Source organism: Pterocles gutturalis, unplaced genomic scaffold, assembly GCF_000699245.1.
Source record: "Pterocles gutturalis isolate BGI_N339 unplaced genomic scaffold, ASM69924v1 scaffold44062, whole genome shotgun sequence".
NCBI classification, from domain to species: Eukaryota; Metazoa; Chordata; class Aves; order Pterocliformes; family Pteroclidae; genus Pterocles; species Pterocles gutturalis.
In genome coordinates, this window is record NW_010117150.1 from 27,219 (window position 1) to 40,251 (window position 13,033).

At 50.0% G+C, this 13,033-nt stretch overlaps 1 protein-coding gene across 1 annotated transcript in view; it reads left to right on the forward strand.

The window, feature by feature from the left end:
* Positions 1–11,595, forward strand: part of LOC104463385 (mitogen-activated protein kinase 13-like) — an 11,838-nt gene extending 243 nt beyond the window's left edge. The window contains exons 2-13 of the mRNA XM_010075695.1: positions 129–131; positions 3,565–3,694; positions 4,063–4,121; positions 5,326–5,434; positions 6,467–6,496; positions 6,913–6,960; positions 7,877–7,991; positions 8,354–8,425; positions 8,893–8,972; positions 9,410–9,488; positions 10,790–10,966; positions 11,296–11,595. Of these exons, the coding sequence (XP_010073997.1) occupies positions 129–131; positions 3,565–3,694; positions 4,063–4,121; positions 5,326–5,434; positions 6,467–6,496; positions 6,913–6,960; positions 7,877–7,991; positions 8,354–8,425; positions 8,893–8,972; positions 9,410–9,488; positions 10,790–10,966; positions 11,296–11,375 (982 nt within the window). The 3' untranslated portion in view covers positions 11,376–11,595. The remainder of the gene's footprint in view (positions 1–128; positions 132–3,564; positions 3,695–4,062; positions 4,122–5,325; positions 5,435–6,466; positions 6,497–6,912; positions 6,961–7,876; positions 7,992–8,353; positions 8,426–8,892; positions 8,973–9,409; positions 9,489–10,789; positions 10,967–11,295) is intronic.
* The last annotated feature ends 1,438 nt before the right edge of the window (positions 11,596–13,033 follow it).

Here is a 13,033-nt window from a genome sequence, read left to right on the forward strand (position 1 = left end):
GCATGCGTGATGAAGGCGGTTTGCCTCCCGCTCCCGTGTGGCCAGCGGGTTGGAGGCTTGAAGAAACCGAGATGCTTCCTCCTGCGGTCGCCCCGGGGGGGCTCGGAGGGGAGCGTTTCCCACCTGAGCTGGTCTTGGTGGGCGTCCTTGGGCTCGAGGAGCAGGTATGCGGGGCTGCCAGGTGCAGGGGGGCACCCTGGGGTGTCACCTTGATGTTGGGGGTCAGGAAGCTTTCGAGCTGCCTTGGTCTTGCGTTAAGGGAGGATTTCTGTCTGGCAGCAAAGAGGGGGGAATACCTGGGTGTCTGAGAGCAGTTTATCAATTATAACAGAGTTGGGTGCTGGAAGAAAGCACTAAATCTCCGGGGACAGGAGTGGCTGCAGCGTGTCCCCTGCAGCTGATGCTGGGCTGGGGAGAGGAGCTGGACAACGCGACACCCGCCTTGACGCTGCTTCCAGCTTGAAATGGTCAAATAGACAGAAATGATTGTAACCCGAGATCGGTAGCAGATTGGGACTGCCTTCCTGGCTGGTAATCCTCGACCCAGGAGCGAGCAGCAGGAGCGGCTGTTAATCAGCGGGTTGGGCAGAGGAGCCTGCAGCGAGGGGAAGCAGCAGCCAGATCTCCTTTGGTTTACATTGGCCAGCTGGAGGAGACGGGCTACTCTTGGAAAGGTTCAATATGAAGCAGCCCATTGATAGGCTCTGAACGGAGCCCTTGTTTCATAACAGGCTGAGCTAAAAAAAAAAAAAAAAAAGGTGTGTCCTCTTTTGTAGGTGTTGGGCAAAGTCCCTCTGCCGGCTGTCACAGCACGGATCCTGAAACCCTGGGGCTGACATCCAGGTCCTGTCCTTGTCCCCTGGCTGCCCATTTACAAAGAGGCACCCCGTGTTCCCTCTCCCTGCTTTCTGTCCAGGTGCATTTCAGGTTTTGAGATGCTTACATGAGTCCTGCAAAATCAGGCAAGGCTAAACTTGACATTTTTTATATCTGTACGGTGTTTTCTGGGTTTTAGGCAAGAAGACTAAAAGAAAAAAAAGACAGGACAGAAAAAGGGAAGAGGGAAATCCTTGCAAAGTTTCCTTCCCCACCAGAAAAAAACAATAAGGCAAATCTTTTGCTGATCCCTGTGAACGTCTCGGCTGCTCTGGAGGTCTCTGGGAGGGAGGGATGGGTGTTAAACAGCCCCAGGGTCGGGGGGTGGTGGTGTCCCAGGGTCAGTGCCCAGCAGAGAGGGTTTGGTGTGGATTCTTGCAGAGGTGGAAGCAGGTGGAGTTGGGATTTGCTGTCCTCTGCTGGGAAGCCCTCCCATGGCAGCAGCCTTCAGAGCTGCTTTTACACCTCCTTGGGAAACTAACTCAGGAAAACCAGCGAAGATGTGTTCCTTCCCTCAGTAATTCTGCCCAAATCTGTCATGATTTGGCTTCCAGCTGTGGAATAAGAGTCTTCGACCCCTCCAACGCTGGTCTTGCTGACCTCTGCCAGCTGAGGCAGGGACCCAGCTCTGCTGACCCCTGTCACCCCAAACTTCAGCCGTTCATTAAACCTGTGCTGGGAGGAAGGTGGTGGGCTCTGCGGCAGCTGAATTAACTCCCAGCCGTGCCTTACGGTGAGGGTGGGAGTGGGGCTGGCCGTGCTGGGCAGGCTGAAGCTCCATCACCCCAACTGTCCCATGCTGATGGTGGGGTCGATCCGTGCACTGGCCAGCGGCTGGGAAGGCAGGTAGAAACACGCACCCTCCGATTAGGAACTGTGCCTTGAATTCTGCAGAAGCTGTTTGACTGTGTGGTTTGAGTCCCTTCCTCTTACTTTTCTGGCTCCTCCAAAAGTATCACGCTCTGCTGTCCCCTCTTCTGACACCTGCTGAAGTCCTGAAACCGAGATGGCTCTTCCCCATCCTCCTAAGACACCCCACGCCATCTTTAGCGCTGAAGCTGCCTCTGGAGCTGTTCCAGCACTTCCTTCACTTTTCCCAGCTGAACGCGTTGACCAAGTCGCCGTCATACCGAAGCTCCCAGAGGATGTCTCTGCTCTCGTCACGCACAACTTGGAGCAACTGGGAGGGACCTGAGCAGCCCAGAGCAGGGACATTGCCCGATGGGAGCTGTTGGTAGCCCAGACTGCCAGAGGACACACTGATGGCTTGTGGCTGACAATTGGAGAAAGCCGTGCAAGAAACTTACAAGATTTGCAGCAAGGAGCTGATAATCCCTCCTCAGCACTGAACCAAAGGGAAAGCAGCGCAGAGCAGAATATTCCCACCTCTCCTACTCCCTAAACCCAGGGGATTTCCCATTTGATTGCATTACTGTAGATGGCGTTTCCCTGTTTATTGTAACGGCCGTGGAGGTCACGGTAACGTGTCCTGGGCTTTACAGCTTTATGGTACCTGTCCCTCCCTGTCTCGGGTCCTCTGAGAGCCTTGAGCGGCGGCTGGATGCAGCAGTCAGGGACCGGCGGGGGTGAGTCAGGCGTCCCGTCGGAGAAGGAAGGAGGAGAACAGGGTCCGTCCGAGGCTGCAGGACGCGTGCAGAGTGCCGATGCCAGCATTTGCGTGGGCTCGGTGATGCTGTGCTGCTGAAAGCCGTGGGACTGAATGCGTCGATTCTGTTTCCCCGGGAGATAAGGATTTATAAAGGATGGGAACTGCTTTGGAAACCCACAGCAAGATTTGGCAGGGAAAGCCACGTCCGTTTGCCTCTTGGAGGGGTCAAGGACGGGCTGAGGCACTGATGTGTAACGGGGTACACTGAGATCCCCCTGGAAATCACCACCCAGAATCCCAAAGCTGCCTCTTCCTGAGGACCTTCTTCCCCTTTTATATACTAAAACCTGGGACCTGATCAAAGAGCCTCCAAAAGCAGAGAAAGTGGTATGGGATCACCCCGTCCAGCCACAAACAGCAAATGTGACCAGAGGGAACAACACGTCCCGTCTCCAGCGACGGCTGCCGTACCGCCTCTTCGTTAGCTTTATAAATGACTCTCATTTTCCGCCAGACCTGCTTCTGCACAGAAGCATGCATACAGCATCAAAGATCCCCAACGCAGGAGAATGAATTCCAGCAGCCTGTGTTTTCAGGGCGTGACGTCCCCTGCCTTTGCTCCAGAATACAGCCCAGGCAGCTGGCGGACCTGAAAAGCCGACAACCTCCGAGCAGCTGGCAAAGCAGCAATCGCTCTATTCCCTTATCTCCCTGTGTTAGGGAAGGAGAAGGCAGAGTCAGAACTAACCCTGACCTTTAACCATTTGTGTTTCCCTCTTCTCTTGGCTCTGTTAGCTCCAGCTCGGTTTCTGCAGGTTAAGGGGAATAAAACTGAACCATTAATACTTTGCTTGGTGTCACACCTCGTCCTCCAAAGAGCACGGGCTGTGCTCTGCTGCCCAAAGCCATCCCGGGGTTACCTGGGTGTGGGTGTGCAGAGTTCCCTGGGAAGGATCAAAGGACCTTGCTTTGCTGGTCTTCTCTGAATTAGCTCTTCTCTAGGAGAGGACCCTTGGTATTGCAAAATTTGTTAAAACTCACTGCCGATGTCACAACTGTTTTTTATTTGTCCGCCACAGTTCAGCCATAGACAAGAAGACGGGAGAGAAGGTGGCCATCAAGAAGCTCTGCCGCCCGTTCCAGTCGGAGATCTTTGCCAAGAGAGCGTACCGAGAGCTCATGCTGTTGAAGCAAATGCAACACGAGAATGTAAGTCTTCATTTTTCTCCCTTCCTGATGAAACAAGGGGAATTTTCTTGCTGCCTGGGAGCAAGTCCTTTCTGGCAGCATCACCTTTCTTTTAACTGAGAGGTGCCAACATTTGGCACGTGCGGGCAGTCTCGGGGTTTAACTGCACCCAGCTGGCACCAGACTGGACCCGATGTGTCATGGGTGCTCCCGTGCATTAGTAAGAGGAAAAGCAGCTGCGCAGCATAGTGAGGAGTCCTCACATTCCTCCGATGGAGTTCCCACTGCTCACCCACGTGCGTGTGCCGATGCAGAGCTGCTGCCCGAGTTCCACGTGCACAGCAAATGCTTTAAGCCAGGTTTAACTGTGGTCCTCTCTTCTCCATCAGGTCATTGGGCTGCTTGATGTCTTCACCTCTGCCCCCTCCTACCAGGGATTCCAGGACTTGTAAGTTTGGAGTTAACTTTTGTAAGTTTTGAGTCTAGACTCAGCCCTTGTTCGAGACACTGGGGACTTAGCAGCAGGGTCACAGATCAGGCTGAGGGGCCGTCCAACAGCCTGAGTTGAAAAAGGGCCAGACTAAAGCCAGACATCCCCAAATAACGAGGACAAGCAAAAGCACAAGTCAGTTCCCGTGGCTAAAACACCCCGAATACATAAACAGATCCCACACCGTGCTCACAGCTGGGAGAATGCAGGATATATAGACCAACATACGTACCGAGAGGCATTCCGCTCCACGGCGTGTTGCGTGTAGCGTGATCCACACTAAGGTGCTGTGCGTGTGGCTGCCGAGCCAAGAGGCTGCGCTCGGAACAGGAGGAATCATAGAATGGTCTGGGTTGGAAAGGGCCTTAAAGATCAAGTTCCAACCCCCCTTGAACATTGTTCATCAGGCCCTGGGCTAATTAAACTGAGAATTTTAAAGAGCTGGCTTTCTTTTCATCTAGATTCTGACTGTGGGAATTTTTTTGGCATTTCCCTCAGTGTTGATGGTCAGCTTGGAAAAGTCATTTTCCCTTCCCCATCCTTGGGCACGAGCAGCGTGCGCCTGGGTTTGGGTTTTTGGCCGGCGGAGGGGTATTTAGCAGCCTGCAGGAAAAGCATTTGAAGGCTCTCAGAGCAGCTCCTGCTGGAAAACCACCAACTCATTAGCAGTCTCGGCAGGCAGGCCAAAGACTGACGGAAGCTAGATGATGTCTTCCGAGGCAGGGCTGGAGAACGTGACAAAGATAAATTTGAGAGCCAGCACAGCAGTTTTGCAAGAGTCGGCAGAGCTGCGCAGGATGTTTCAGCTCCCAGATGGTATGAGGCTGTCCGGAACTCAGCATCACTTGAGGTCTCAGGTAAACTAATTCAGGATCATTAAAGTTTGCAAGATTGTTGTTCTTGAAGTCAGATATCCAATATGAGGGGAAGGGAAAGGGCAGTTTTCAGAGGACGTCCCAATCCGAGCATCAGTGCAGGCTGCGCTGTCACAATAATTTGTCTTAGTTACAATAAGTTACACAACCAAAAAAAAAAAAAAAAAAAAAAAAAAAGAAAAAAGCCAACCAAACCAAAAAACACCCATAGACAAATAGAATACAAGGCTAGCCTGGTTCCCTATGTTTTTCTTCTAGACTCAGGGCCTTGTCTTACTGCCTTTTAGCTACCTGGTGATGCCATACATGCGGACAGATTTACAAAAGATCATGGGACATGAATTCAGTGATGAAAAGATCCAGTACCTGGTCTACCAAATGCTGAAAGGGCTGAAGGTAGGTGGGTCTGGAGGAGTTTAGTGACTCCCTGTGTCTCCTCTACACATCACCTTGGGGTTGACCGTAACTAAAGCCCCTTCCAACGCTGTGTTGGAAGATTTGGGGGTTTACGGCATTCCCTGAGAACAGACCTTTGCTGTTGAGCGACTCTTGTTCCAGCACACATCAATAAAATGACTGCTCGTTCACATCGGTCCAGCAGGTATGGAAGCAATCAGCAGGCGTAGACCTTGCGACGGTTTTTCCATGACAGCAGTTCTGTCACTGACTTGCCAAAACCTTTAGAAAAAAACTCTGCGTAGAAAGGAAGAGGCTGGTAGCAACAGGAGCTTCTGCTGAATTCCTAACGGAGGCTCTCAGGGGAGAAGGCAGAGGGAGTGATTTTCTGTTCGGTTGAATAAGGAAGGAGTATGTGGTTGTAACGGGCTGGGAGAGAGCAGAAAGCAACTGCTGCAAACCCTGGGGTGTAGAGACAATGTGGTACCGCTGCGTGACATCCCTCCCCGGGAGTCGGAGCAGCGCTTACAGGCGTTACTGAGTTCACCTGGACACCCTTCCCCAGACCACTGTTACCTGGGGGTTAAATACTGGGGGAAGCACACACAGAGGCTGTACTGGTGTGATAAAAGCCATGGTGTCGGTTCTGGCAGCTTGAATCTGATTTCCAATTTTGTGTTTTGATGAGGAGATTTTTTTCATATGGTTCAATGCCCAAACCAACAAAGTTTTCATGTCACCTGCTGCCCACTTTCCCACCTGTCACCCCGATGCCTTTGTTCGATAGTTAGAAGCTACCCGTGCCCTTGCTCTAAGGAGCGGTTCCTCCATCCCTCCTCTTCTGCTCCATGCCTTTTCCTTGGAGCGGCAACAGAACTGCAAATACTGTCAGAAATCCAGTGCGGAGATTTCTTTTCAAGCTGCTGCCCTGGGGGCCGGGGACCTGCAGCAGGTCCAGAGCTGTGTTCGCAGCAAGTTTGTAGAAAGTCTCGTCTGCCGATGCTCACGCTGTGCCTCCTCTTTTTATTGCAGTATATTCACTCCGCCGGCATCATCCACAGGGTAAGTTCCCATGCACCGTTACTCTGTTTGTTTAGGAGAAACGCAGCTTGGTCGTAAAGTTAATTAATTCCTAAACGTCACTAATAGCTTCGTCTGCTCTAAGGTCTCTCTGGCATCCTCCCTCTTTTCCCTCCTACACCCTCTGTATGTTTGGATTTGCTCATTTGTGCAGCATTTGATATTTTCTGACGAGCTGTGAAGCATTTCATGATGCTTTTTGAAATAAAATGGTTTCAGAAAAAATAAAATAGTAACCTGAAGCTGTACAGTATAGCAGGGATGGTTTCTTTGCTGTATCAGTACAGGACTCGGGATGTTACGGGAGCCTATTGAAGGCAAGCAGGGGTTTGGCTGAGGCTCCTGTTGACGTGTTGCAAATCAAAACATCCTCATTATTCTGCTCTTGTCTGTTGTAGGACCTGAAGCCAGGCAACCTGGCTGTGAACGAGGACTGTCAGCTCAAGGTAGGTGGAAAAGCCCCACTGTGTAGCGTGTGGCATATGGGATCGTGGCAGAACTGCTCTGCCAGGAGGAATACCGGCATTCAGGCACTGTCATGTTCCCTCTTGCCCTCTGAGGCTCGATTCGAGGCGTTTCGTTACGTGGCAGTTGCAGGCGGTGGGAAATACTCACCTGCTGATGTAACTTGCTGAGTCAGGGGCCAAGACTTGGAATGAACATCCTGTTGCCGTAATTCCTGCGGCACGGCAGTTCCCAACGACTTCCTAAACAAATTCAATCCTGCTGAGCAATGCTTGTGTTCGGTGAACGATCCCTGCAGGATAACTGGATTTGACCCCAGTTTCCCCTTGGTTCTCGTTGACATGATGGCTGGGATTCCAGTTATTTTCCATTCTGCTCGGAAGGGTTTGCTCGTAGCTCGCAGGTGCGATGGTCTAGCGAGCGTTTTCTGGAATGGGTGTTACAGGGAACGGCTCTGTTGCTTCTAAAGGTTGGGTAATGTCCAGGGAGGCCACCCCTGTCACCTGCAGGGTGTTTTTATAGCAAAGAGTGAGTCACGATCGCCTGGGAGCACACCTTTGCCATCAGGTTATAGATGAACTCAATTAAATAAAACTCACAGAGTTGAAATTTCAGCTTCAAGAAAGGAAGTGACCTTCCAGGTAGCACCCAGCACCAATCCTTTGTCGGGTCTTCACGCAACAACTGGTTTTTCAGCCAGCTTGTGATTTACAGTGGAATTAAGACGAACCTGTTGCTTCTTTGAGCCGTCCCATGGGCAGCTGTGGGGTAGCTGGACCTTTGTTACTATCTGATTGGATCTGCTTCATTTCCTCTTAGGAGTAGATTCTCACTTGCCTGTAGGATTATTTTTCTTTTCTTGCCCTTCCTTCACCCTCTTCCTTTGGTGAACTGCAGATCTTGGACTTTGGCTTGGCCAGACACGCCGATGCTGAAATGACGGGCTACGTGGTTACGCGCTGGTACAGAGCCCCCGAAGTCATTCTGAACTGGATGCATTACAACCAGACAGGTGAGCTGGGCTCCTTCAGCAGCGTGACTGTCCGGTGACAACCCCGGGGATCCCGCTGTCACGCCTGGCTCAGATCTCATGTCATCCTCCAGATGTTTTTCTTCTTTATCATCAGCGTTCCCTGGAGCAGAGCAAGTCCCAAAGCTGCTGCACGACTCCCAAAGCTTGTGTCTGCGGGAAATGATGAAAGCTGAGGTTTTAGCAGCATAGAAAGAACAGAGGAGGGTGGAAAAAAGGAGTGAACTTTAAATCTGTGCCTGCTGCAGACTGAAAAAGCAGATGACAGCCCCAGCAATCATTGCTTCCTAAAAAACTACTGCCTTTTAAAATTTTTTTTTTCCTTCCTTTTTCTCTCTGAACAGTGGATATCTGGTCTATTGGCTGCATCATGGCAGAAATGCTGACTGGGAAAACGTTGTTTAAAGGAAAAGATTGTATCCTTTCAAGCTGAACCTTTTCCCTGGAGGGGGTAATAATTCTTGGCGTGCGTAAAAGGGCTTTTATGAAATGAGCTACTGAGAGAAACAGGTGTTGGTCTGGTTTAGCAGGAGGTAATCACAGGACCAGTGTGGGTTTTTTGGTGAGGAAAATGAAGAATAAGACAGGAGGGGGCCAAGCCACCCTTAGAAATACCCCTCTGTGCTGGCCGCATGCGTTTGGCGTCAGCAGTCTAACCTTGCACGGCCACAGCTCCGTCCCCAAACCCCAGGGCACATGCCCTGGCAGAGCTGTGTCAGCAAAATGATCCGTTGATGAGAACGGCGTCTTGGGAGGAGAACATTTTTTTGCCAGTCTAATGAGCTTGTGCAGCTCCGTTGGGTTTGTGTCACAGCCCAGCCCGTGGGCTGGGGGATGTCCGGGACTCGCTCCCAGCTGGGTGGTCTTTAACGCAGCCTGCCAGACCTGGACCAGCTGACTCAGATCCTGAAAGTAACGGGGCATCCAGGAGAAGACTTCGTGGAGAAGCTGGAGGACAAAGCGGTAAGGAGGTTCCCTGCAGATTCGGGTCTCGTGCGGAGAGGTTAACTTGGCCGTGGCTTTGAGATGGGAGAGGTCTTGCTTCTACAGCAGCAGAGGAGAGGAGCAGCAGCGGTCTTTTCCCCTTAGCAAGGAAGATGTTGCTCTTTGCTGGTGGCACATCTGATGGATTTGGCGTTGCGTTGGGAAGGGGTGAGGTGGCTGATACCCCAGCAATCCAGCAACCTCCTCTGTTCTCTGGTTTGGCCTTTAAAGCAGGAATATTTCCATATCTCCATTGATAAAAATATGCAAACTGGTCACTGAAATGTGACGTTGGGGATGATTTGCTGTTTGCTTGCCTCTGCTCATCTGAGCTGTGAGACCCAAGAGCTCTGTTCCCCAGCCCCCTGGCACTTGTCCACGTGCAGTAGATGTCTGCCCTTTCCCTTCTCTTTCAGGCAAAGAGTTATATCAAGTCCCTTCCTAAAATCCCCAAGAAGGATCTGTCGGTGCTTTTCCCCAAAGCCAATCCTCAGGGTAAGTCATCTCCAGCATTTCTCCTGAGTTCTCACAGCTGGAAAGGAGGAAGGCTGACCGCCACAGGTGTGATTTTCTTTCTCCTCTTTCTCACAACTTCTTGCCCCTTCTTCCCTTGCAGGTTGTGCCCTGCCCCTTCCCAGGGCAAATATATATGAATCCAAAGCAAAATTATTATTTTTTTGGCATTAGAATGGCAATGTTCTGCTGTTCTTGGCCAGTTACTTGATTTTTGTAATTTTTATTTAATTTTAAAATTGCACAGCCTGTAACATACAATATTCAAGGAAGAGAGAAACTTCTGACTGTAGTATCGACAAGCCAGAAGAGAGCGGGTGCTGGATATAACGGGATATCCAGGTCGTGGGATGCAAATTATGGGATGAGGACAGTTGCACGTATCAGCTCCACTTGATATGAGAGTCGGGATGAATTTCGGCTGATATTGGCTTCCAGAGCCTGTTGCTTGTAGCCAAACAGGTGATATTATGATCAGTAGCATTTAGATAAACAGACCAGCTCGTCTTTTTTTCATTATTATTTCCCAGCCTCACATCTAAGGCATCACATGTTTTGATAAAGTGTTGAGAGCCCCCCGCGGTCCACTTCAGTAATTTTATTTTTACTTTTTTTAGAGTACATCTTGGATCGTAACTGTTTGTTCCGCAGCTGCATCTATCGATACTTCACAGGCAGCTGAAATGTGCAATTTTTAGGGTAAAAAGTGATCTCTTAGAAGGAGCTCTTTTCCCAAGTTGATTAGAGGTGAGAGTGAGCAAAACGCTTCTAAGAGCTGCGAGGAAGAAAGCATTAAGCTGTTAAAACCAAGGGGGAACAGGGCTGACAGACTAGTTGGTATCTGAGTTTCCTGCCTTCCTGTTTACCAGGGATGTATAGATTTCTATATAGATTACTCACGTTGAGACTACTTTGAGTTGCAGAGGTCAGAGTGAAAGCAAATGATTAAAACTGAAAAATATCTTTGAGTTACTGGCTCACTGTTGATATTCTTGCAGCCCCATCTGTGCAGCAAGGCTTATTCTAGACTAATTTGCTATTTTTGCACAATTTCCACCTCCACTTCTGTTACTAAGAGTTCCCTGAGGCTGCTGTTGGGCTGATTTTTGCATCCCTGCTGATGAGAGCTCCGTGCTTTCTCGGCCAGGTTGTGGAATTTCTTTCATTTTCAGGTCTGGAGCTGTAGTACTGGAAACACGAGTCCCATGGCTTGCAGGGCTCATGCCCAGGATGCGTGTTCTCCATCGCACCTTGCTCACCCGTGTTCCTCTCTTCTCCCGCAGCAGTGGACCTGCTGGACAAGATGTTGCAGCTGGATGTGGAAAAGCGCCTTACAGCCACCCAGGCGTTGGCTCACCCCTATTTCGACCAGTTCCGAGACGTCGAGGAGGAGACAGAAGCAGAACAGTCCTACGATGATTCTCTGGAACACGAAAAGCTTTCGATAGATCAGTGGAGAAGTAAGCAGCTTATTTTCCTTGAAATTCCTGCCTAGCACGGGACTTTCCTGCCTCTCTCTGCTCCCTGTGCACAGGCTGCGATGGCCTGCCGGTGCCCCGACGACAGTGCGCGTCTCCCTCCCCTTGCTCTTGCTTTTATGCATTCAGCAAAGACCCCTCCAGCTCTTCAGGCAGACTTTTTTTTGCCTCTCTGCTTTGTCTGTCTTTTCCAGCTGGTACTTGCCACATCCTCTGCCCTGAATACCTTCTCTCTGCACATATAACATCCAAACTCCCATTTCTATCCTCTCAAATCACATATTCACGGTTATTTTGTTCTGTTTTTCAAGAGCACATTTACAAGGAGATCTTGTCCTTCAGTCCCATTGCACGGAAGGACTCCAAGAAGCGAAGCGGGATGTCATTGTAGCCACCGGCGCGGCTGCGGCCAGGGTTCACTTCCCCAGGATGACCGGTCGGATTTGCTCCAGGCTGCCTTGCTGGTGGCCATCCTTTGGCCCGTGGGACTTCTCTGTGTGCACACACCAGGACGACACCATGCTGTGGGCACTGGACTTTGTTCTACTGAAGGGGTAAAGCACCCCAAATAGTTTTCAACACCAAAGATAAATATATTCGCACCGAAACTTTATGTGGGAGAATTTTACTTGGTGGTTGTTTGGTTTTTTTGGTTTTTTTTTAATATTCATCCACTTCAGAGAGCAGGAGTTTCATTGCTCCCTTCTTGTTAGTCTTTCCAAGCACAGGTTATAGTACATTAATTATGGATAAGGTAAAGAAAAAGCCTAAAATTTCCTGGGAAGTGAGTCCCAAGCAAAATAATCACAAGTAGTGAAATCCAGCATAACAAGACTTTTTCCAGCCTGACCCTGAGCGCATCCCTGTCCCTGAGCAGTCAGACAGCGTCCAGCTCAGGGAGGTTGCAGGGATGGTGTCGGTGCCAGGACACAGTGGGAATCCAGTCGATCCTGGAATCGATCTGTGTTCAGAGCAGCTCCAAACTCTTGTTATACACACAGCTCCCTGCTAGGGTGCTTCCCCGCCCCGGACAACCGCTGCCTCTTCTTTTTTTCTCTGCTTATTTCATTCCCTGGGTTTTGATCTGTGCCGTCTCCTCCTTACTGCCAGCTGCGAACACATCCTGGAAATTCAAGGACACTTTCCCACACTGGTAGACCGGGAATCCCAAGGAGCTGGGTTATCATCGAACACTCCTGCTGCCCCTTCGTTCTGCTCAGCCCGCTTTCCCCAGCGGGTCTCTCTCGCTGAGCACCTTCTCCCTGCCGATATCTCTGGGCAGGGCTGGTGTTTCCTTACACAGCCCAGCGCTGTGACCCCTTCTATTCTCATTTCTTCTGCTCTGGGGATCAGTTAAACCAGGGATCTTCTGCTTTCGTTCTTTTTTAAGTGCTGCTCGTTCCTCAATAGGAAGAGACATTTGAACTGATCGTTTGGAAAACAGTCAATTGTCAGTCCTAAGGCTCAACTTCCAGAATAAATAAGTTCATAGATTGGGGAGAAAAAAAAAAACATGAAAGTACGTTGTATGAACAATCTAGCATGAGCAGAAAGAGGAACGCAAGAATTGAACTCAGCACAGAAAATGACTTAAGCTGTTTTAGTTTCTTGGTATCAGATTATCTATCTCCTTCGGTCGGCATCATCATAAATTGCACTGAAGATAATCTCACTCAACAGAATATCTCCCAAAAACCACTCCAGGCTCGAAAACGTCCTTGTGAATAAGAGCTTCACACATTCCCTTCACAGCACCTTCGCTGAGGTTTTGCATTTCTTAGTTGTCTATGCAAATTTTAATTCATTCCCTTATTGAGTGAGTAATTCTTGATAGCTACAAGGAATTGCCTTCTCCGGATGCTCAGAGTCCCCGTGTGCATCGGGGTGGGACTGTGCAGCGCATGTCCCCTGCCCCCAGCACCCAGCCCTGCTCTCACCCAGCTTCTTGAGTAGGTTCAGAGTTTTATACAGATGAAAAACAACACCGAAATCTCTTTTTTGCTCCTCGATGTGGACAAGAAGAAATGTAGGATGATGTCGGAAAATATT